Source organism: Gigantopelta aegis, chromosome 13 (genome assembly GCF_016097555.1).
Source record: "Gigantopelta aegis isolate Gae_Host chromosome 13, Gae_host_genome, whole genome shotgun sequence".
Lineage (NCBI taxonomy): Eukaryota > Metazoa > Mollusca > Gastropoda > Neomphalida > Peltospiridae > Gigantopelta > Gigantopelta aegis.
In genome coordinates, this window is record NC_054711.1 from 40,105,926 (window position 1) to 40,130,859 (window position 24,934).

The 24,934-nt window shown below is 39.4% G+C and overlaps 1 protein-coding gene across 3 annotated transcripts in view; it reads right to left on the reverse strand.

Moving 5' to 3' along the window:
* Positions 1–24,934, reverse strand: part of LOC121387513 (tyrosine-protein phosphatase non-receptor type 23-like) — a 62,411-nt gene that overhangs the window by 25,504 nt on the left and 11,973 nt on the right. For 2 of the 3 annotated variants that reach the window (XM_041518653.1, XM_041518655.1), the window contains exons 7-15: positions 22,692–22,850; positions 21,946–22,004; positions 18,079–18,158; positions 17,262–17,376; positions 16,771–16,836; positions 14,848–14,987; positions 12,620–12,711; positions 5,997–6,201; positions 1,514–1,674 (exon numbers count right to left, since the gene is read on the reverse strand). In XM_041518653.1, coding sequence (XP_041374587.1) covers positions 1,514–1,674; positions 5,997–6,201; positions 12,620–12,711; positions 14,848–14,987; positions 16,771–16,836; positions 17,262–17,376; positions 18,079–18,158; positions 21,946–22,004; positions 22,692–22,850 — 1,077 coding nt within the window. Of the gene's footprint in view, positions 1–1,513; positions 1,675–5,996; positions 6,202–12,619; positions 12,712–14,847; positions 14,988–16,770; positions 16,837–17,261; positions 17,377–18,078; positions 18,159–21,945; positions 22,005–22,401; positions 22,443–22,691; positions 22,851–24,934 lie in introns of those variants that run through there. The other variant, XM_041518654.1, reaches the window with a different exon arrangement.

The window sequence follows — 24,934 nt, forward strand, 5'->3', positions numbered from 1 at the left end:
TCAAAACCCCCAAGACTGCCACTTTAAAATTAATGCAGATGATTCAACCAATCTTCAACAATGATAAATAAAATCGGGAAATTTTAATATTGGTTGCCCAAGTCTGTTACCGAGATTGGTCCTAGCGTTAGGGTATCACAATGGTCTAAAATGGCGAGCCCCATTCAGAATGTATACAGATAGTACTAAACCAAATAACTTCCAGCTGGGTCAAAGTTCGAGGTGCACCCAACTTTTGATAGAGAAGTGAACACCACAAGTCCTGTGATTGGTGATAAATGTGAGAGTGTTAGTTTTATTTCATATAGTACCACTGTGCTTGAAACATGTATCGGGTACCTGTAAAAAAAATACTCAAATTTTGTGCGGAACTAGGGTAGTGATACATATACGCTACCCGTTATCTTAGAAATGAGCAGCTTGACCCCCAATTTTTTCTGATTCACTTTATGGGTGAGGGGTGGTAGAATTTATATCCGTGTAGTTTATATTGATTGATACGCTGCAGGTAAGAGTTTTAGCCACATATGTTACTATTGTCATCTATGGGATTTGATTTGGTATACAAACCACAACACCATGTGCAACACCAGCAAACCCGGAAACAAAACAACTGGAATTGTAGACAATCTGGAAAACGATCATTTGTGAAATACAACAGTTTGTTTTGTTTAACAACACCATTAGAGCACATTTATTATTAATCATCGGCTATTGGATGTCAAACATTTGGTTATGCTGACATATAGTCTTAGACAGGAAACCCGTTACATTTTTCAAATAGTAGAAAGGGATCTTTTATATGCACCACCATGACAGGATAGCACATATCACAGCCTTTGATATACCAGTCGTGGTGCACTGGCTGGAAATAGCCTAATGGGCCCACCAACAGGGATCAATCCAAGACTGCCAGCTCATCAAGCAAGCACTTTACTACTGGACTACATCCCGCCTAGCAGCAGAAAACCCCAAAACAATGTACATGCACATGATGATAAAAAATTCACAATTTTAGACAATCCGGAAAAATTTTCATTTGTGAAATACAAAGTGGGATTTTGGCCATAACACATTGGCTGGAATGAGAAATAGCCCAATGAGCACACCGATGGGGATCGTTGTGAAATACAAAGTTGAGATTTCGGCCATAACATGCTTACCTCCTGACTTGAATACTTGAGATTTTGGCAATACCATGCTTACCTCCTGACTTGAATACTTGAGATTTCGGCCATAGCATGCTTACCTCCTGATTTGAATACTTGAGATTTCGGCCATAGCATGCTTACCTCCTAACTTGAATACTTGAGATTTTTGCCATAACATGCTTACCTCCTGACTTGAATACTTGACATTTCGGCAATACCATGCTTACCTCCTGTTTTGAAAACTCGAGATTTCGGCAATACCATGCTTACATGTACCTCCTGACTTGAATACTTCAAATTTCAGCCATAACATGCTTACCTCCTGACTTGAATACTTGAGATTTCAGCTATACCATGCTTACCTCCTTAGAGTTGTTTTTCTGCGTGACGAGGACGTTGGTGATGTCGTCACTCTGCAGGTGGTCTCGCAGCTGGTCAAGGAAGGACTGTCGCTGGACTCTCATCTCGTCGATCTTACACAGCAGTCGCTTCAGCTCCTGGATCACCGCTTCATCTTCCGGGTCTGAAACATTTAACACAGTATGCTCATACACCGATACTGTGATACACAGCACACTCATACACTGATACTGTGATACACAGCACACTCATACACCGATACTGTGATACACAGCACTCATACACCGATACTGTGATACACAGCACACTCATACACCGATACTGTGATACACAGCACACTCATACACCGATACTGTGATACACAGCACACTCATACACCGATACTGTGATACACAGCACACTCATACACCGATACTGTGATACACAGCACTCTCATACACAGATACTCTGATACACAGCACACACATACACCGATACTCTGATACATAGCACACTCATACACTGAAACTGATACACAGCACACCCATACACGGATACTCTGATACACAGCACACTCATACACAGCACACCCATACACCGATACTCTGATACACAGCACACCCATACACCGATACTCTGATACACAGTACTCATACACCGATACTCTGATAGACAACACTCATACACCGATACTCTGAAACACAGCACACTCATACACCTATACTCTGAAACACAGCACACTCATACACCTATACTCTGAAACACAGCACACTCATACACCTATACTCTGATACACAGCAAACTCATACACCGATACTCTGATAGACAACACACTCATACACCGATACTCTGATACACATCACACTCATACACCAATACTGATACACAGCACACTCTTACACCAATACTGATACACAACACACTCATACACAGATACTCTGATACACAACACACTCATACATCGATACTCTGATACACAGCACACACATACACCAATACTCTGATACACAGCACACCCATACACCGATACTCTGATACACAGCACACCCATACACCGATACTCTGATACACATCACACCCATACACTGATACTCTGATGCACAGCACTCATACTCCGATACTCTGATAGACAACACACTCATACACCAATACTCTGATACACAGCACACTCATACACCGATACTCTGATACACAGCAAACTCGAACACCGATACTCTGATAGACAACACACTCATACACCGATACTCTGATACACAGCACACTCATACACCAATGCTGATACACAGCACTCATACACTGATACTCTGCTACACAGCACAATCATACACCGATACTCTGCTACACTGCCCACTCATACACCGATACTCTGATACACAGCCCACTCATACACATATACTCTGATACACAGCACACTCATACACCAATACTCTGAATTATTAAGTCAGGATTAGCAGTGGGTGAGCAGAACACTTCACCAAAAAAAGAAAAAATAGCAGAAACCCAGTTTTTTTCCCCAGACAAAATATCAATTATTACATGAAATTATTTTGCCAAATGAAAATAAATTTTGCTAACTTATTCCTTATTATCAAATTAGCTGTCACAACCAGCTATCGATCCCTGAAAATGACTGCGACGTGCTGTCATTGTTGTGAAGCGAAAATACTTGCCGAAAACCATTTTATAAAATCAAAATGTCATGGTAAAAATCAAAACAAAAGCCACCATTTTGAAAATAAATCTTTTTTCTTTTATTATATTTCGGTTTCCAGTGAGTGGCGTGTGCAAAACGGCATGAAATATGAATTGGGGAATGCACTGTATACAGTATACAGTATGTCGACTGACGTGACGTCGGGCAAGATATCTCGCTGCAGTAGTCAGACGATTAAAAGCTTACGGTAATTAAATACTGTAGATCCAGAAATTAATGCATCCCTAAATTAATGCGAGTGGCTTCCCTTTCAAATATTACTCTTACTAACACACGTCCGAGTTACAGGAGTCTTCAATGAGATCCACTCACTAACCTGTTGGTGTACACATCAATTAACTTGTTTAGTCCCTAATGTTTCTGGTGAGATCAACTCAAAGCATACCCTTGTTTGTTTTTAAAGGGACATTCCCGAGTTTGCTGCAATTTTAAAGATGTTATCGACTAACAGAGACTTTTTAACGATTGTAATTACATATTAAATATATTTTTCTGTATAACATATTAGTAATGTATATTAAATGGTTTTTTGACCGTTCTAATATTTGTACTAGGTTAAATTTCATGTTATATCCTAACATATGTACGTACGAAACTCCAGTTTGGGCTTCTTACAAATATTAAGACGACCAGAAACACATTGAATATACAGACACTGATATTCGAAACAAGTTAATATATTTAATATGTAAGTTTAATCGTAGAAATATTTTATTAGTCGGAAACATCTTACAATGCAGAAAACTCAGGAATGTCCCTTTAATAGTGGCTTGGTATAGCTGAACTCTTCGCTGATTTTAGTCTCACTTAAAGAGTTCTCAAGTCCTGAGCTTCCAGCTCCCTTAGGGATGACCGATGACATGCGCATAGCTAACTACCAAACATAGAAATAAATGAGTCATATTATTAATGCGAATAACACGACCTTGCATTTTTCGCATTAATATTATGGTCGCATTAATTTCAGGATCTACAGTAACACAGCTTACTTTGTCTGGAACGTTAGCTGAATTTTGTGGAATTGACAGAACGCTGAGTTTTGTTTTGAGATATTTTATTGATCAAAAAAGAATCAAAAGGATTGCACAACAGGCAGAGCCTATATAAGTGCTCTCCTAAACAAGATGGACATCAGACAATATTTATAATCGTATATATCTAAGGCATAATAACAATGTCCAATGGCACAAAATATTTAACATAATTAATATTTTTTAATATATAGTAATAAAAGGTAGAGAGTAGATAGAATAGAAATGGGATAGTCGAGACAAAATATGATAGTAATGATCCTATTGTTGGAGCTAACCTTATATGGAGCAGTAAGATCAGAATAATAAGTTAGTTCCAACTCGAATCTCTTACTTTCAGCTATGTATTTATGTACTACATTAAAAATTAAACTGTTTTCTTCAATTGGTAGGTTTATTGACCCGGATAGTAGTAGATCAATGTCTAAGATATCAAAGTAATTCCGCTGAGTGTCCTTGGCTAGGGACATGACACTACTGGACTGTGGACATAAATTCCGTATGCGTGATTTTATATTAAAAGTAAAATATTAGTTTTTATTGGACGATCAGAACAGTCATGTTTTTTCCTCTCTTTTTTTTGTATCTCACTGCCCCCTTTCCTTTAGCAACTCCTCCTATCTTTCAAATTCTTTCGCTGTTCACCTCCATATCCCAGTCCTTGTCTCTCCAACCGCGACATGTGCTTGTCTCTTGAGACTATCCGTGCCGCACACCTGTCATTCCCCATCAGCTTTATTACTATATTAAGACTAAATGGGTACCGTATGTAATAAATTAACAAGGCTCAGCTTCCAGCCACAAATTCCTGTCCCGAGTCAGGCCCCCGATCATATCAGAGGTCAGACTCTGGATGGGCGTGTTCGAAACCCTAGTGGTATATGAGCACATTAAATTAGTTACATGTACCTACCAACCAACCTATCCAGCCACAAAATATTTTACTGTTATGGTGGATGTGGTGATCATTGCGTTTATTATTCTTCTAGGAAAAGTAAAATTTGTTTTATTTAACGACGCCACTAGAGCAAATTGATTTTTTATTTTCTTATCATCGGCTATTGGACGTCAAACATATGGTCATTCTGACACTGTTTTTAGAGGAAACCCGCTGTCACCACATATGCTACTCTTTTACGACAGGCAGCAAGGGATCTTTTATTTGCGCTTCCCACAGACAGGATAACACAAACCATGGCCTTTGTTGAACCAGTTATGGATCACTGGTCGGTGCAAGTGGATTACACCTACCCATTGAGCCTTGCAGAGCACTCACTCAAGGTTTGGAGTCGGTATTTGGATTAAAAATCCCATGCCTCGACTGGGATCCAAACCCAGTACCTATCAGCCTGTAGACCGATGGCCTAACCATGACGCCACCAAGGCCGGTATATTCTTCAAGGAAGGAAATGTTTTATTTAACTATGCAGTCAACACATTTTATTTACGGTTATATGGCGTCAGACATATGGTTAAGGACCACACTGATATTGAGAGAGGAAACCCACTGTCGCCACTTCATGGGCTACTCTTTTCGATTAACTGCAAGGGATCTTGTATATGCACCATCCCACAGACAGGATAGTACATACCACAGCCTTTGTTACACCAGTTATGGAGCTCTGGCTGGAACGAAAAATAGCCCAATGGGTCCACCGACGGGGATCGATCCTGGACCGACGGCGCATCAAGCGAACGTTTTACCACTGGACTATGTCCCAACCATTATTCTTCAAGTGAAATACATTTTGCTTCACTTACTTTTAGCAGGTTCGGCCGTCGGCAAAGCTTTCTGCAGATCCTCTGGTGGCCCTGCCAGCAGCTTTAAATTTGTTATATGAATATTCATGGCCTTGTGCAGACTCTCGTTTGATTGGCTGCCCTGTTTGTGTTTCTCTAGGTGTGCTTCACATTCCTTCCTCATCTCTGATAAAACTATGTTGGGAGCTTTTTTTCCAAAGTTTTTCTGGAGAAATAAATAAAAAGATAATTCAAGCAAAAAGCAAAGTTTAAATATGTTCTGCTTTACCTGGCTTTCTGCCAAAGGCTTCTAGAATTGTTATCAAATCCACTAGCCAATGAGATCAGTGATTTAAAAATGTACTAGCCACGATTAAAAATTCACTAGCCCTACTTTACTTTTAATACAATTTTACTAAATATTAGTAATAATCTGGACCCATATTCACAAAAAGGTGTAAATTTACGTCTACGACTAGCACTTACGTCTGCCGTAGATTTACGTTTACGTGCAAGAAGCACCTTATTCTCAAAGACGGTCGTAAATGTAAACGTAACTTAGTTGGACGTAAATCCACGATTTAACACTCTCACTGGAGTAATTAATAAAAACACATTAGAAACGATGGCTACCGGGTAAATAACAAATGCGCAAAACGCAATTTTGTTTGTCGTCTGCTAACAATAACATCGCGAACAGTGGGACCATAGCATTTTAGTATTGGTGGGGATCCGCGTTTTGGCACGAACTTTAGGACATTTCTTAAGAAGGAAAAGATAACTCAGGAGAAATTGGCCGAGTCGAAAACATCCGTTCAATCACCAACAAAAATATGTTCAATCCGTGGGCGTTCGCCATCGCAAACTGCTTCGTTTATTGGAAATGCTGCTAGTTTCCGTAAATAATAGTAAATAACGGCGATCGTGCTTGATTTATTATATGTACACGACTTACGTGCAGCGTTAGTTGCAACCTGAGGCACTCTTATATTTACGTCCAACTTTACACGTAACTTACGTTTTCGTTGTTTCGTGAATAGCTCTTCAGTCGTAGATTTACGTTTACGTGTAAAACTAGGCTTACGATGTTTTGTGAATATGGATCCAGATATGTCACCAAAAGAGGGATATAGAGCTTAAAATTAATTAACATATGGGGGTTGGAGTGGGGGAAGGATATTAAAAATAATTAACATATGGGGGTTGGAGTGGGGGGGGGGGAGGATATTAAAAATAATTAACATATGGGGGTTGGAGTGGGGGGGGGGGAGGATATTAAAAATAATTAACATATGGGGGTTGGAGTGGGGGAAGGATATTAAAAATAATTAACATATGGGGGTTGGAGTGGGGGAAGGATATTAAAAATAATTAACATATGGGGGTTGGAGTGGGGGAGGATATTAAAAATAATTAACATATGGGGGTTGGAGTGGGGGAAGGATATTAAAAATAATTAACATATGGGGGTTGGAGTGGGGGAAGGATATTAAAAATAATTAACATATGGGGGTTGGAGTGGGGGAAGGATATTAAAAATAATTAACATATGGGGGTTGGAGTGGGGGAAGGATATTAAAAATAATTAACATATGGGGGTTGGAGTGGGGGGAGGATATTAAAAATAATTAACATATGGGGGTTCGAGTGGGGGGCAGGATATTAAAAATAATTAACATATGGGGGGTTGGAGTGGGGGAAGGATATTAAAAATAATTAACATATGGGGGTTGGAGTGGGGGAAGGATATTAAAAATAATTAACATATGGGGGTTGGAGTGGGGGAAGGATATTAAAAATAATTAACATATGGGGGTTGGAGTGGGGGAAGGATATTAAAAATAATTAACATATGGGGGTTGGAGTGGGGGAAGGATATTCTTATTTACAAAATATGTAACATTTGATAAAAAAAAAATCACTAGCCATCGGGCATAGCACTAGTAGTAATTAACTAGCCCAACATCGAATATCACTAGCCATGGGATTGGGGCTACCATAATCTAGAATCCCTGGTACCCTAAATGCATGTAAAAATAATGTATACATTTTTATAACTTAATAAACAATTATAGTAAACGCACTTCTGTTTAAAATGCGTCAAAGTACATGAAATGCAATGTTTAACTTTCAAAACATTTCAAACCCATAACCACACAGTAGGAACAGTCATGGTCTGTTTTAGTTTTATTACACGTCTTCAATTCTTTTCTGGCAGACAGCCTGTTGACGACACCACTAGAGCACTTTAATTTATTAATCATTGGCTATTGGATGTCAAACATTCGGTAACTTTTGACAAAGTCTTAGAGGAAATCTGCTACATTTTTCCATTAATAGCAAGGGATCTTATGTATGCAGACAGGACAGCACATACCATGGGCCACTGGTTAGGATGGGAAAACCCCCAGAGAATTGTTTCAATGAGGAGGTTTGATCCTATGACCCAAACACCACAGGCAAGTGCTATACCGATTAAGGCCGTACACAGGTGTTTGGTTGGAAGAGTCCACTGTATGAGTGGGTAAAAAAAAGAGGAAAAAGGTTTTGTTTAACGACAATACTAGGATACATTGATTTATTAATCATTGGCTATTGGCTGTCAAACATCTGGTAATTCTGACATGGTGTTTTAAAGGGACAGGCCCTATTTTCAACGTGTGAAAATTAACACTAAGTTTAGTTAATCTACAAACCTGTAACACTCACAATTGAGTGAAACATGAGTCTGTTACTTGGAAATGGTGAAATACCCTCTAAAAATAGACTAAAACTCGACTCCATAATTGTTATTTCTCAGACGCATGTGCATTTTTAAAAATATAAGAAATATATCTTGTGATATTAAAAACACCAGGATGACTAAAAACACTTTGAATGTACGGAAATGGATAATCTAAACAACAAAATCTAAGCAAAGTATGATTTCAGTTATCCAAAACAGCTCTAATAGTCAAAACTATGCCTTAGTGTTTAAAAACTAGGGTATGTCCCTTTAAGAGTGGAAACCTGCTACAATTTTCCCATTAGTTCAAGTTCAAGAGTTTTAAGATGCACATTCAGAACAAGCTATAATAGCACACGCCTGTGTTGGACACAGTTCTGATCACCGTCACCTCCTCAGTCCAGAGAAGGATTTCCATTAGTTGCAAGGGATCTTTAATATGCACAATCCGACAGACAGGACAGCACAGCACAGCACATACCTTAGCCCTGGCGTAAAGCGCTAGCCTTATGCTCAGTTAATCTAGGATCGATCTCTGTCGGTGTGCCCATCGGGCTATTTCTCGTTCCAGCCAGTGTTCCATGACTGGTATATCAAAGGTCATGGTATGTGATATCCTGTCTGTGGGATATTGCATATAAAAGACCTCTTGTTATTACTGAAATAGGTAGCAGCTTTTGTTAAACTTTAAACAAAGCGAACAAAATACCACGCCCTTTGATATAGCAATCATAGACCACTGGCTGGAGTATAAGTTTGTATGACTGATTGAAATGCAGACATGACAGCACATACCACAGCCTTTGATATACAAGTTGTGCAGCACTGGTTGGAGTATGGGTGTGTATGACTGATTGAAATGCACAGACAGTACAGCATATACCACAACCTTTAATATACCAGTGGTGGAGCACTGGTTGGAGAATAGGTGACAGAAATGCAGACAGGACAGCACATATCACGACCTTTGATATACCAGTAGTGGAGCACTGGTTGGAATATGGGTGTATATGACTGACAGAAACAGACAGGACAGCACATACCACTGCCTTTGATACACCAGCAGTAGTGGGGCACTGGCTGGAGTTTGGGTGAGTATGACTGACAGAAATATGATACCTCGAACTATTCCTGCTGCTGCGATTCCAGACAGGACAGCACATACCCCTGTCTTTGATACACCAGTAGTGGGAAAACTGGAGTATGGGTGAGTATGACTGACAGAAACACAGGAGTGTGTATGACTGATAGAAATACAGACAGCACAGCACATACCACTGCCTTTGATACACCAGTAGTGGGGCACTGGCTGGAGTATGGGTGAGTATGACTGACAGAAACACAGACAGGACAGCACATACCCCTGCATTTGATACACCAGTAGTGGGGCACTGGCTGGACTATGGGTGAGTATGACTAACAGAAACACAGACAGGACAGCACATACCATGATCTTTGATACATCAGTCATTGTGGTATGGGTGTGTATGACTGACAGAAACACACAGACAGGACAAGAGTGTGCATGCCTGACAGAAATAGACAGGACAACATATACCATGACCTTTGATACACCAGTCATTGTGGTATGGGTGTGTATGACTGACAGAAACACACAGACAGGACAAGAGTGTGTATGCCTGACAGAAATACACAGGACAGCACATACCACGACCTTTGATATACCAATTGTTGTGGTATGGATGTGTATGACTGACAGAAATACAGGACAGCACATACCATGACCTTTCATATACCAGTCGTTGTGGTATGGGTGTGTATGACTGACAGAAATAGACAGAACAGCACATACCACGACCTTTGATATACCAGTCGTTGTGGTATGGGTGTGTATGACTGACAGAAATACAGACAGGACAGCACATACCATGACCTTTGATATACCAGTCGTTGTGGTATGGGTGTGTATGACTGACAGAAACACAGGACAGCACATACCACGACCTTTGATATACCAGTCGTTGTGGTATGGGTGTGTATGACTGACAGAAATACAGACAGGACAGCACATACCACAACCTTTGATATACCAGTCGTTGTTGTATGGGTGTGTATGACTGACAGAAATAGACAGGACAGCACATACCACAACCTTTGATATACCAGTCGTTGTTGTATGGGTGTGTATGACTGACAGAAACAGACAGGACAGCACATACCACAACCGTTGATATACCAGTCGTTGTGGTATGGGTGTGTATGACTGACAGAAATACACAGGACAGCACATACCACGACCTTTGATATACCAGTCGTTGTTGTATGGGTGTGTATGACTGAAAGAAATAGACAGGACAGCACATACCACAACCTTTGATATACCAGTCGTTGTGGTATGGGTGTGTATGACTGACAGAAACAGACAGGACAGCACATACCACAACCTTTGATATACCAGTCGTTGTCGTATGGGTGTGTATGACTGACAGATATAGACAGGACAGCACATACCACAACCTTTGATATACCAGTCGTTGTGGTATGGGTGTGTATGACTGACAGATATAGACAGGAGAGCACATACCACAACCGTTGATATACCAGTCGTTGTCGTATGGGTGTGTATGACTGACAGATACAGACAGGACAGCACATACCACAACCTTTGATATACCAGTCGTTGTGGTATGGGTGTGTATGACTGACAGATATAGACAGGACAGCACATACCACAACCTTTGATATACCAGTCGTTGTGGTATGGGTGTGTATGACTGACAGATATAGACAGGACAGCACATACCACGACCGTTGATATACCAGTCGTTGTGGTATGGGTGTGTATGACTGACAGATATAGACAGGACAGCACATACCATGACCTTTGATATACCAGTCGTTGTGGTATGGGTGTGTATGACTGACAGAAACAGACAGGACAGCACATACCACAACCGTTGATATACCAGTCGTTGTGGTATGGGTGTGTATGACTGACAGATATAGACAGGACAGCACATACCACGACCGTTGATATACCAGTCGTTGTCGTATGGGTGTGTATGACTGACAGATAGACAGGACAGCACATACCACGACCGTTGATATACCAGTCGTTGTTGTATGGGTGTGTATGACTGACAGAAACACAGGACAGCACATACCACAACCTTTGATATACCAGTCGTTGTGGTTTGGGTGTGTATGACTGACAGAAATACAGACAGGACAGCACATACCATGACCTTTGATATACCAGTCGTTGTGGTATGGGTGTGTATGACTGACAGAAAGACAGGACAGCACATACCATGACCTTTGATATACCAGTCGTTGTGGTATGGGTGTGTATGACTGACAGAAATACAGACAGGACAGCACATACCATGACCTTTGATATACCAGTCGTTGTGGTATGGGTGTGTATGACTGACAGATATAGACAGGACAGCACATACCACGACCGTTGATATACCAGTCGTTGTGGTATGGGTGTGTATGACTGACAGATATAGACAGGACAGCACATACCACAACCGTTGATATACCAGTCGTTGTGGTATGGGTGTGTATGACTGACAGATATAGACAGGACAGCACATACCACAACCGTTGATATACCAGTCGTTGTGGTATGGGTGTGTATGACTGACAGATATAGACAGGACAGCACATACCACAACCGTTGATATACCAGTCGTTGTCGTATGGGTGTGTATGACTGACAGATATAGACAGGACAGCACATACCACGACCGTTGATATACCAGTCGTTGTGGTATGGGTGTGTATGACTGACAGATATAGACAGGACAGCACATACCACAACCTTTGATATACCAGTCGTTGTGGTATGGGCGTGTATGACTGACAGATATAGACAGGACAGCACATTCCACGACCTTTGATATACCAGTCGTTGTGGTATGGGTGTGTATAACTGACAGAAAAGTGATACCTCGAACTCTTCTTGCTGCTGCATTTCATCGTTGAGCATCTGAAGAATTTCACTGATGTTCATCTCCACGTCTATCGCGACATTCGACACCGCTGTCACGAAAAGAAAAAAGAAGAGAAAAAAGAAATGTATTATTACTGAATCCTGGCTACTCCATTACTTAATGACGCCATTAGAACATATTAATTAATTAATCATCAGCTAATGGATGTCAAACATTTGGTAATTCTAACACATCTTCAGAAGAAACCTTCTACATTTTTTTTTTTCATTAAGTTCATATGCATTTGTTGGGGCGGGTTATGTTGGTTTGAAAGACATTAAATGATTAAGGCAGTAAAATTTGTGATTTGTAAGGTCTACCCTAGTCAACACGACAACATGTGTATGGTTCTTATAATAATTAAAATCCTTCTTATATTGAAATTATTCTAACTTGACTGCGTGATCAAAAGTTTATCCTTTGATGCACAGGGCTAGCTTTGACTGAGCAAAATATTTCGCCAAATTGTCTATTAAACTTTAAAATGTCAATTATTACATGAAATTATTTCGGCAAATTAAAATAAAATTCGCAAACTGCTTTCAAAATGCGCAATTGGCGAATTTGGTGAGTGCCAGAGATAGCCCTGATGCATTGCGATTACATGTATAACCAATGATTGATAATGGCCTTCCAACCAATTCCCAACACTAACTGCATTTAATAATGTTAAAGTTTGTTTTGTTTAATGATACTACTAGAGCACATTGATTTATTAATCATCAGCTATTGGATGTCAAACATTTGGAATATTGTTTATGTAGGTCCGAATTTACAAAGCCTGTTTAAGTCTTACAAACATGTAACTACATACATTTACAATATTTAAACACCTGTGTATGTCTTACAAACATGTAACTACATACATTTACAATACTTAAACACCTGTGTATGTCTTACAAACATGTAACTACATACATTTACAATATTTAAACACCTGTTTAAGTCTTACAAACATGTAACTACATACATTTACAATACTTAAACACCTGTGTATGTCTTACAAACATGTAACTACATACATTTACAATACTTAAACACCTGTGTATGTCTTACAAACATGTAACTACATACATTTACAATACTTAAACACCCATGTTTAAGAAAAACAGGCTTCGTAAAATTTGGCCCATAATCTTTGAGAGGAAATCTGCTACAATTTTTCATTAGTAGCAAGGGATCTTTATATGCACTATGCTACAGAGAGGATAGCACACACATGTGTACAATGGCTTTTGATATACATGTTGTCGTGCACTGGCTGGAACTAGATATAGCCCAATGGGCCCACTGATGGGGACTGATCCTAGACCGACCGCGCATCAGGCAAGCGTTTTACCATTGGGTTACGTCCTGTCCTGTATATAGTAAAAAAGTGATAAAATGTTAAAGAGACTTAAAATGGCGTAAATTATCTCCCATAGGTACTCGTGTATTATTCTCTATATAATAAAATATTGAAATAACATGAACAAACTGGAGAAAACTTGAGGTGTTTCCTCTTTTTAAGACTACTTCGCCTGGTCTCAACACAAAATGCATATTCCCCTAAGGATAGTAGAATGGTCCGAACATCCCAACAGCCAATGAGATGGTCTAACATTCTTATACAGAGTTCTCCTTCCTGTTCCGGTCACGTGACCATAACTTCCTTCTTTTTCCTTCTCTCTTGTGGTTCGGACGTCTTTCTTTTTTAAGCTCCATCTTAATCTATCTGTCCTTTTATCTTTGTTTAAAGGGATATTCCTGAGTTTGCTGCATTGTAAGATGTTTCCGACTAATAAAATACTTCTACAATTAAATTTACATATTACATATATTGTCTTGTTTAGAATATCAGTGTCTGTATATTCAGTGTGTTTCTGGTCATCTTAATATTTGTAAGAAGCCCAAAGTGTATGAACGAAAAAAAAAATTTTAGGAAATAAAATGAAATTTAACTTAATACAAATATTAGAACGATCAGAAACACGTTTAATATACAGCCACTAATATTTTATGCAGAAAAATATATTTGATATATATTTACAATCGTTAAAAGTCTCTGTTAGTCGACAACATCTTAGAAATTGCAGCAAACTCAGGAATGTCCCTTTAATTGTTCTTGTGTGAAATACAACATACTTTCCAACACATTCTTACAATGTTTTAATATTTCAAAAGAAATTAAAATGGCGTAAACTACCTGACATGGAATCGGTCAGCTCCTTGATGGCGTTTGTGCGCACACTCATGGCGGCACACTTCTCAAGCAGCTCCTGGGGCAGGCGTTCGGGGGTGGGGGTCAGACGGGACGAGTCCAGCTGTAGCGAGGACAGGAACTGTCTGCACAAGAAAATCAAACACAAATCACTCTACTGGCCGTTAAGTGGCATAGCGGCGAAGACACAACTCCTGTAATTGCCCATAGCAATCGGTATTACCATGGAGTTTTTAATAAGCAAATCACTCTACCAGCCGCTAAGTGACATAGCGGAGAAGACACAACCTCTGTAATTGCCCATGGCAATCGGTATTACCATGGAGTTTTTAATAAGCAAATCACTCTACTGGCTGCTAAGTGACATAGCGGAGAAGACACAACCTCTGTAATTGCCCATAGCAATCGGTATTACCATGGAGTTTTTAATAAGCAAATCACTCTACCAGCCGCTAAGTGACATAGCGGAGAAGACACAACCTCTGTAATTGCCCATGGCAATCGGTATTACCATGGAGTTTTTAATAAGCAAATCACTCTACTGGCTGCTAAGTGACATAGCGGAGAAGACACAACCTCTGTAATTGCCCATAGCAATCGGTATTACCATGGAGTTTTTAATAAGCAAATCACTCTACCAGCCGCTAAGTGGCATAGCGGCGAAGACACAACTCCTGTAATTGCCCATAGCAATCGGTATTACCATGGAGTTTTTAATAAGCAAATCACTCTACCAGCCGCTAAGTGACATAGCGGAGAAGACACAACCTCTGTAATTGCCCATAGCAATCGGTATTACCATGGAGTTTTTAATAAGCAAATCACTCTACCAGCCGCTAAGTGGCATAGCGGCGAAGACACAACTCCTGTAATTGCCAATAACAATTGGTACTGCCGTGGAGTTTTTAATACGCAAGTCACTCTACCGGCCGTTAAGTGACAAAGCGGTGAAGACACGACCCCTGTAATTGCCCACAGCAATCAGCACTGCCGTGGAGTTTTTAATACGCAAGTCACTCTACCGGCCGTTAAGTGACAAAGCGGTGAAGACACAACCCCTGTAATTGCCAATAACAATTGGTACTGCTGAGGAGTTTTTAGCCACAGCACTTTTTAGCCTTGGACTAAATTCAGTTTTTTTTCCAATGGCATGTTCTTTTTCCGTGGACATTTTCTTAATCGCAGGGGTTGAGACATCAGGCTACACCAATAGTTTAATAAAAGAAAGAAGGAAATGTTTTATTTAACGAGGCACTCAACACATTTTATTTATGGTTATATGGCGTCAGACATATGGTTAAGGACCACACAGATATTGAGAGAGGAAACCCGCTGTCGCCACTTCATGGGCTACTCTTTTCGATTAGCAGCAAGGGATCTTTTATATGCACCATCCCACAGACTGGGTAGTACATACCATGGCCTTTGATATACCAGTCATGGTGCACTGGCTGGAATGGGCATTAGTTTAATAAAGACAATTTGTAAAAATTTCAGATCAGGTATTAAACACACGGACAGTTTATGTAAATAAACAAGAATTCTGTGGAATTAAATGTTTCGCCTACCATAAAACTTTTTTTTTGGTGCACTATGATGAAATTTAAAGTTTGTTTTGTTTAACGACTCCACTAGAGCACATTTTGAAACTTGTTTTAGTCTTAGAGAGGAAACCTGCTACATTTTTCCATTAGTAGCAAGGGATCTTTTATATGCACCATCCTAGACGGGATAGCACATACCACGACCTTTGTTATATCAGTCGTGGCTCACTGGATGGAATGAGAAATAACCTAATGGGCCACAGACAGGAATCGATCCCAGACCAACTGTGCATGAGGCGAGTGCTTTACCACTGGGCTATCTCACCCGTAAATAAACAAAAGAGGAAACAATAAAAGTACTTACTCCAATTCCACACATTTACTATCGACGTCACTTCTCACGCTTCTCAACAGCTTGGCCTTTTCTTCACTGCAAACAACAACAAATAGTTTTAACTATCAGTCCATATGTACAATGTGTATATAAGATAACGGAAATGAACATTTGTTTAACGATTCCTCCGCAGTTTAAAGAAAGACAATTTTGTGTCCAGCATATCATTATTTTGACAGAGAGAGACAGACAAGGAAGGGGGGAGAGAGAGAGAGAGAGAGAGAGAGAGAGAGAGAGAGAGAGAGAGAGAGAGAGAGAGAGAGAGAGAGAGAGAGAGACAGAGACACACAGAGAGAGAGAGACAGAGACACAGAGAGAGAGAGAGAGAGAGAGAGAGAGAGAGAGAGAGAGAGAGAGAGAGAGAGACAGACACAGATTGTAACATGATAATTGTGTTTTTCCTTATGATTATTACTCCCACCCGTGTAACCATGACAACAAAAATATATGACCCAACACACCTGTACACCGACGATGCTTCATGCGCTTCCATTGGCACAAGTTTTTCAAAAATGTCCTGACCGGAAATCTCCCTGTCACCAGGGTTGAACGAAATACCCTTCACGAGAGATGCTCCTAAAAAATAGGAGAGATTTACCACAACAAAAAACACAGTATTTGAATTCTGTCATCAAAATGTGATAGAAACAAAGTCACAGATGAAAGTAACAACAGAAAGCAAAAAGGTCCACAAAACTACTATGTTCCCCCACTACCGGCAGTCTTTAGTTAGTGCTGTGGGTCAGACCAGCTTTATTACTAATATTAGTGGCAGAGGACAAGAATGCCACGTGGGTGCAGGGAAGTACACATAGACTGCACCCGTGAAGGAAGTTAAGACAGGTAGGCAATGGTGTGGACAGCTCAGAAGACAGAGTTGGTGATAGAAAGGGTCGAAACAGATTGAAATCGTGGGAGAAATTAGAACGTTTTTTATATTAAGATAATGCGAATGGTAGGCAGAGGGGGACAGTTGAGAAAGATGAATGAATGTGTGAGCCAGCTTTGACGGGATTTGAACCACTGTCGTCCAGAAAACCTGACACACGTCTCTTCCATATTACGGACCATATGATTTCATGGGAAACACTTTTTCAGTTCCGTGTCTTGTGATCGTGGGAACCCATCGGAAACGGTTTTTTAGGTTTTGCGGATTAGTCGTACTCGATATAACAATCATGGAAAACAAAATTTCGGTTTCCTGATTTTACCGCCATCGTACGGTGAAATCCGAAGGCCTGTATTATCATCTCAATCATGTGGCAACTAGCCACTTACCTTTAATTTCTGGTAACGAGTCTAATGGTGGCACTTTTTCATGGTAGACAAAATCATTATCTTTTTTGGCAGCAGTATATCTGTTAAAAAAAAGAAACAAAAAGGAATTCATCCATGTTAGAAAGAAGATTATCGAAATTCAGGGCTTGAGCTTAAAGGGACATTCCTGTGTTTGCTGCAAATTTTAAGATGTGATCGACTAACAGATACTTTTTTTAACGATTGTAATTACATATCAAATATATTTTTCTGCATAAAATATTAGTGGCTGTATATTAAATGTGTTTCTGATGGTTCTAATATTTGTACTGACTTATATTTCATTTTATTTCTTAAAATAAATTTTTTCGTACGTATGAAATTATTTGAAGACAAAATCCACTTTAGGCTTCTTACAAATATTAAAACGACCAGAAACACGTTGAATATATAGGTCTACACTGATATTCTAAACCAGAAAAGATATTTAATATGCAAGATTAATCGTAGAAATATTTTATTAGTCAGAAACAACTTACAATGCATCAAACTCAGGAATGTCCCTTTAAGAATTTGTTACATGTACCTGTGCAATTTTGAAATATTTTTGTACTACGTAGTTAAAAAGCTCAACTGCGGCAATTTTGAGCCTGCCTACTGCAGTTTTAAACCAGTAACTTTTGTAAGAAATATAAAAACCACAAATGATCCCTTTAACCTATGGCAATAGTTTGTATCCAGCTGTTAAAAATTATCATCAGTTAAGCCTCTGACCTATAGCAATTCATATCACAAATAAAAAAAACTTTAAAGTTTTTTTTTTGCTTAACGACATCACCAGAGCACATTGATATAGTAATCATCAGCTATTGGATGTCAAACATATGCTGATTTTGACATGTAGTCTTAGAGAGAAAACATGCTACATTTTTCCATTGGTAGCAAGAGATCTTTAAAAGCATACTGTCACAGATTTAAGGACTGTATTTCTCTAAAAATTAATAATAAATCAAAATTACATTAATATTTACAGACCAAATCTAGTTATTGCATCACTTTAACTACACCATGGATGGAGTGAAATCCATGTCAAGCCTCTCAGCAATGTTAGTTTTTGAATTATGGACCATTGCCATAATTCAATTATTTTTACAAAATATCATTAATAAATGAAGTATGGTGGTCCCATAGATGGTTGAATAAAGTACATTTAGGGACAAATCAAATATATGTATTTTTTTAAGTAATACTTTGTTAGGCCATGTAATAAGTCAGTGGTCTGTGACAATATGCCTTTAAAATGTGCCATTCCATAGACAGGATAGCACAAACCATGGCCTTTGATATACCAAAATGCAGTTGTGGTGTTATTACAACTATGACAACTGCTGTTGGTGCCGTCATTAAAGTTTGTTTTTGTTTAATGACACCATTAGAGCACATTGATTTACGGTGCCGTTGTCAAATTAGAGCCCCAAATATATTAACAACGGAGGCTTTAAGTCACTAAACTCACGCAACATTGCGATCTTAGAGTGCAATGCAAAACCAATCTAATTAAAATTAGCTCCACTATTACATGTGGATCTAACAGCAGCCCGTTGGAGCTCATGTCCAGTTAACCTTTCATTCGACCAATCAAAACCGTACTTCCAAAATCATGCCAGTGATTTGAAAAGAATTTGAAAACATTCGGGATTATGCCGAGGGTATACGAAATGATTCGGATGAATTACGAAGTATGCTGGAAACTAATTTCAATTTAAAAGTTTATATGCAATTCGTTTCAAGACAAAAAAAAAAATCAGTTTTTACTAGTATGCACTTTTCCCCCTGTTTTTTTAATGTTGAAATAGACCAACAAGTTCACCTATTGCATAGTCTCGCCCGATATTTTGAGAATTTGTATGCTCCCTAATAACGCTATAAAAGGGGAAGTGTAATTGGTCAATATTTAAATTTTTATTTATAGATGAAATGTCCCCCGGACATGGGAGTCCACACAATGCTGTTAGATCTACTGGTAGACCAGTAGAGCTAATTTTAATCAGATTGATGCAAAACAGACTTGCAGGCCCGATGAGATGTTGCTTAAGCAAGCTTTCATAATTAGGTCCCATTGGAAAAGAAGAAAGAAGAAATCTTGTAGGGTCTTGAGAAGTACATGATGTAGATGTGATCAGAATTTTCAACAAAGAAGAAAAAAAAAGTGAAGGTTTTTTGTGTTTAAAGCTCACTGATTTATAAATCGTCGGCTACTGGATGCCAAACATTTGGTAATTTCAACATTGGGTCTATTAAAAGTATACCTGCTACATTTTTTCCATTAATAGCAAGGGATCTTTTATATGCATCATTCCACAGACAGGATAGCACATAGCACGGACGTTGATACACCAGTCCAATAGGCCCACTGATGGGGATTGACCCCAGACCGACTGCTCATGAAGGCAGGGCTAACTCTGGGTGAGAATTTTTTCCCCCGCCAAAATGTCTATTAAAACTTGAAAAAAAAATGCAAATTTGGCAAGTGCTAGAGCTATCCCTGACTGGGCTACATCCTGCCCCAATGAAAGTAGAAGGCTGTTTGGTAAAATGAGGCAGCTGTACGTGTATCTTATTATCTACTGAAGAAATCAAGTGAGGTGTAACTGTAAGCAGGAAAAAGAGGAGGTGGTGGTGGTGGTAGACTTGATGGTAGCTGCCGACAATCACTGCCTACTTGTACTAAAGCAGGTTTCAACAAATTCATCAGTCTCCACTTTTTGCTTTCGATGAACCGTTCCAACACGCGCCAAAATTCATTCAAGAAATTGCGCAATAGTTTCCGTTTTGATTTAATCCCACGGGATATTCAAAATTCCATAGCACCAAAATTGCAACTGCCCGCTACTGACCCCGGTCAGACCGCTGGTACTTGGCAGCACGCACAATCCCCTCTCCCATCCACCCCAACTCTTTTCCTGTGCTGGACGGAAAAGCCGGCAGAGGATGGCATAGGCGTGCGCTACAACAGCTTGTTCTGAATGTGCACATAAAACCCTATGACCTGACCTGACCTTTTAGTCTGGGCTAATGGAAATTATCAACTCCCGTACTATATTACATAGGGCACTAGTCAAAGCTTCTAACTTTCTCAAACATTTGTCACACACTGACTTATGAAAACTCTGATTAGCCATTCATCAAAGAATGAGTACAGGAATTTTTTTCGGATAGCACTAAAAACCTGAATTTTCGGGTAGCACTAAAACCCAAATTTTTGGGATAGACCTAAAAACCCAATCCTTGGATAGCACTAAAACCTTGATTTTTGGGGAACACTAAAAGTAAGATTTTTAGGTAGCATCAAAAATTTGAATTTTCGTGTAACATTATATAATTTTTGCCTCTCTAACACACCAATCACTGACAGTTAGTCTTCTTGTAAAGTACCGGCCTCGGTGGCGTCGTGGCAGGCCATCGGTCTACAGGCTGGTAGGTACTGGGTTCGGATCCCAGTCGAGGCATGGGATTTTTAATCAAGATACAGACTCCAAACCCTGAGTGAGTGCTCCGCAAGGCTCAATGGGTAGGTGTAAACCACTTGCAACGACCAGTGATCCATAACTGGTTCAACAAAGGCCATGGTTTGTGCTATCCTGCCTGTGGGAAGCGCAAATAAAAGATCCCTTGCTGCCTGTCGTAAAAAGAGTAGCCTATGTGGCGACAGCGGGTTTCCTCTAAAAACAGTGTCAGAATGACCATATGTTTGACGTCCAATAGCCGATGATAAGATAAAAAATCAATGTGCTCTAGCGGCGTCGTTAAATAAAACAAACTTAACTTTCTTCTTGTAAAAGCCAAAATGTCTCATTAGATTTCAATTAAGCTACCAATACTACTCACTTTCCAGAAACTACATCTTGTACAAATTTCATGCAATCTTGGATTTCAACAGTATCATTCTGAAAATAAAACAAAGAAAACATTAAAAATACTGTACTGGCTTGAATGAGAAATAGCCCTATGGGCCCACCGACTGGGATCAATCCCCAACTGACCACGCACAAGGCGAGTGCTTTACCACTGGAATAGGTCCCGCTCCTACATCATAAAGCAAGGGATCTTTTATATGCATCATCCCACTGACAAGGTAGTACATACCACGGTCTTTGATATACCAGTCGTGGTGTACTCGCTGGAGCAAGAAATAGCCCAATGGGCCCATCGACAGCGATTGATCCTAGACTGACTGCACATCAGTTAAGTGCTTACCACTGAGCTACATCCCCCCTCCTCCCCCCATTACACAATGCTGGATCTGCACCTGGTTGGGATGGAAACCGAGTGAAACCTCTTTACTTTGGTCATCTTGATACACTCCTGAAGTTTGGAATGGCTCGCCTCAAAGTATCTAACTACCTTAGGGAACTTGTGGGACCCCTCTCCCTTACAAAACTGTGGATCTGCCCCTGGTTGGGACTGGAACCGAGTGTAACCTCGTTACCTTGGTCATCTTGATACACTCCTGGAGTTTGGAATGGCTCGCCTCAAAGTATTTCACTACCTTAGGGAACTTGTGGGACCCCTCTCCATTACAAAATTGTGGATCTGCCCATGGTTGGGATGGGAACTGAGTGAGACCTCGTTACCTTGGTCATCTTGATACACTCCTGGAGTTTGGAATGGCTCGCCTCAAAGTAGGCGAGTCTCTCCCCCATCTTCTCTTGGTCCTCGGCCTGCCGTCCCAGGTAGTAGTGCGTGATACACTGGTAGAAACAAATCTTTAACTCGATTCTCCGCTTCCACTCCTGAAAAACACATACTAATCACACACCGACTAGATGTGAAAAAATGTTTTTTGAAATTTCTATAAAGTGTTCCAGAAAAAGATATATCACAATTTTAAAGACACAGTCCCTAGTTTCAGGCCTTGAAAATTAGTGCTAAGTTTAGTTTATCTACAAACCTGCAACACATTTGGATAAGGTTATAACAGAAAGAAGCTAAAGTCTATGTTTTAACGGGGAAATACAGTCCAAAAATAAGACAAGAGAGTCCGTCTCGATAACCATTACTTCTCGGACTAACATGTGTTTTTTGGAATTATGAAAACTGCATTTTGAGGTATTACAAAAACATCAATGATCAGAACCACTTCAGGTGTGAAAAATATGTTGTTGTGTGTAAAAACTAGGGTTTCTGAAGTTAAATAGAGAATGCCACATGAGTGGTCGTTAAATATCATTTACGGGGCTTCTAGAAAAGAAATTTAAATCCACTATCCATGGGATCAGTGATTTAAAACATTTACTAGCCACAATTAAAAATTCACTAGCCCTACTTTAATTTAAGTTAATACAATTTTACTAAATAATAGTAATAATCAGATATGTCACCTAAAAAGGGAGATAGAGCTTAAAAACACTAACATTGGGGGTTGGGGTGGGGTCAGAATATTTATATTTACTAAATACTCTTAACAGCAACATTTGACACAAAATAAATTCACTAATCGTCAGGCATGGCAATAGTGGTTACTTACTAGCCCAAGACGGCGTATCACCATACATGGGAGTAGGGCTACCATAATCTTGAAGCTCTTGATTTATCTAATGAGTTGTTTTAAACTGAGCGAAGAATAGTTGGATACGTTTTTAAACCAGTTGTAATATAAAAGGTATCAAACAGACACACAAAAAAGATTTAAACAAATTTAAACATCTATTTTCGGCCCTAACACTTGTAGTTAACTTATGCGTCACAGACAAGTCAATTTCAGGTTGACATGTATGTGGATTTCAATCGTGTTTTTTTTTCATTGGATGGCATGGAGCAGCCTGTCATTGACTTTAAACTGTTATCAAATGTTTACGGTATGCGTTATCAAAAATAATCAATGATGTTCTCACCAAGAAAGAACGAACAAACAAAATGTTTTATTTAACGATGCCCTCAACACATTTTGACTATGGTTATATAGCGTTGGATTTATGGTCCAGTACCATACAGATAATGAGAGAGGAAACCCACTAAGACTACGCAATGGGCTACTCTTTGCGAGTACCAGCAAGAGATCCTTTATATGCAGTATCCCACAGACAGGATAGTACATACCACAGCTTTTGATATACCAGTCATGGTACACTGGCTAAAACGAGAAATAGCTCAGTGGGCCCACTGATGGGGATCGATCCTAGACCGACCGCATATTAAGCAAGTGTTTTACCACTGGGCTACGCCTCGCCCTCACTAACAAAGAGAAAGAAAGTTTATTCTATTAGCTCACTCAGGGAATAAAGAGTGATGAAAATCATGAGACAAAACATTTAAAAATAAAATACGAAATATTTAAAAATAAAGTATGAAATGATCTTCTTCAGCTTTCCAGATCAAAGTTGGTCTGCGTTAAATTATCTTACGCCAAAAACGTTAAAATCAAATAAATTAGGGGGGAGGAGGAGGAAATCACATGCAGGTTATGAAATCAACAGCAGGTCTGAAAATAATGCAGCTTTGAGTTACTAAAAACATGTAACTTTGGCTTGAGATGACTATCTCCTTCAAGACCAAGACCAACAGTTAATCAATCTATAGTCCATCCCGTCATTCTATAAACATGTTTTATGTAAATACACATGTAACTTCAGTTTGGTTTGACATAAGAAAAGTAAAAGTGTTTTGGAAATAACAACAAAAAAAACCTATTTTTGTATGCAATTTACAAATCAATCGACTTAGAAATAAATAACTTGTAGTAAATTCCATAGTATGTAAAAAGGCATTTGCTGTGGGACGGACTATAGGCTACAAATATTCAGCAGGTTTACGTGCTTCTACAGTCCTCGAAAAGCACGATGACAATCAGCAATGCGGCCACAAAAAGCTCTGTTGT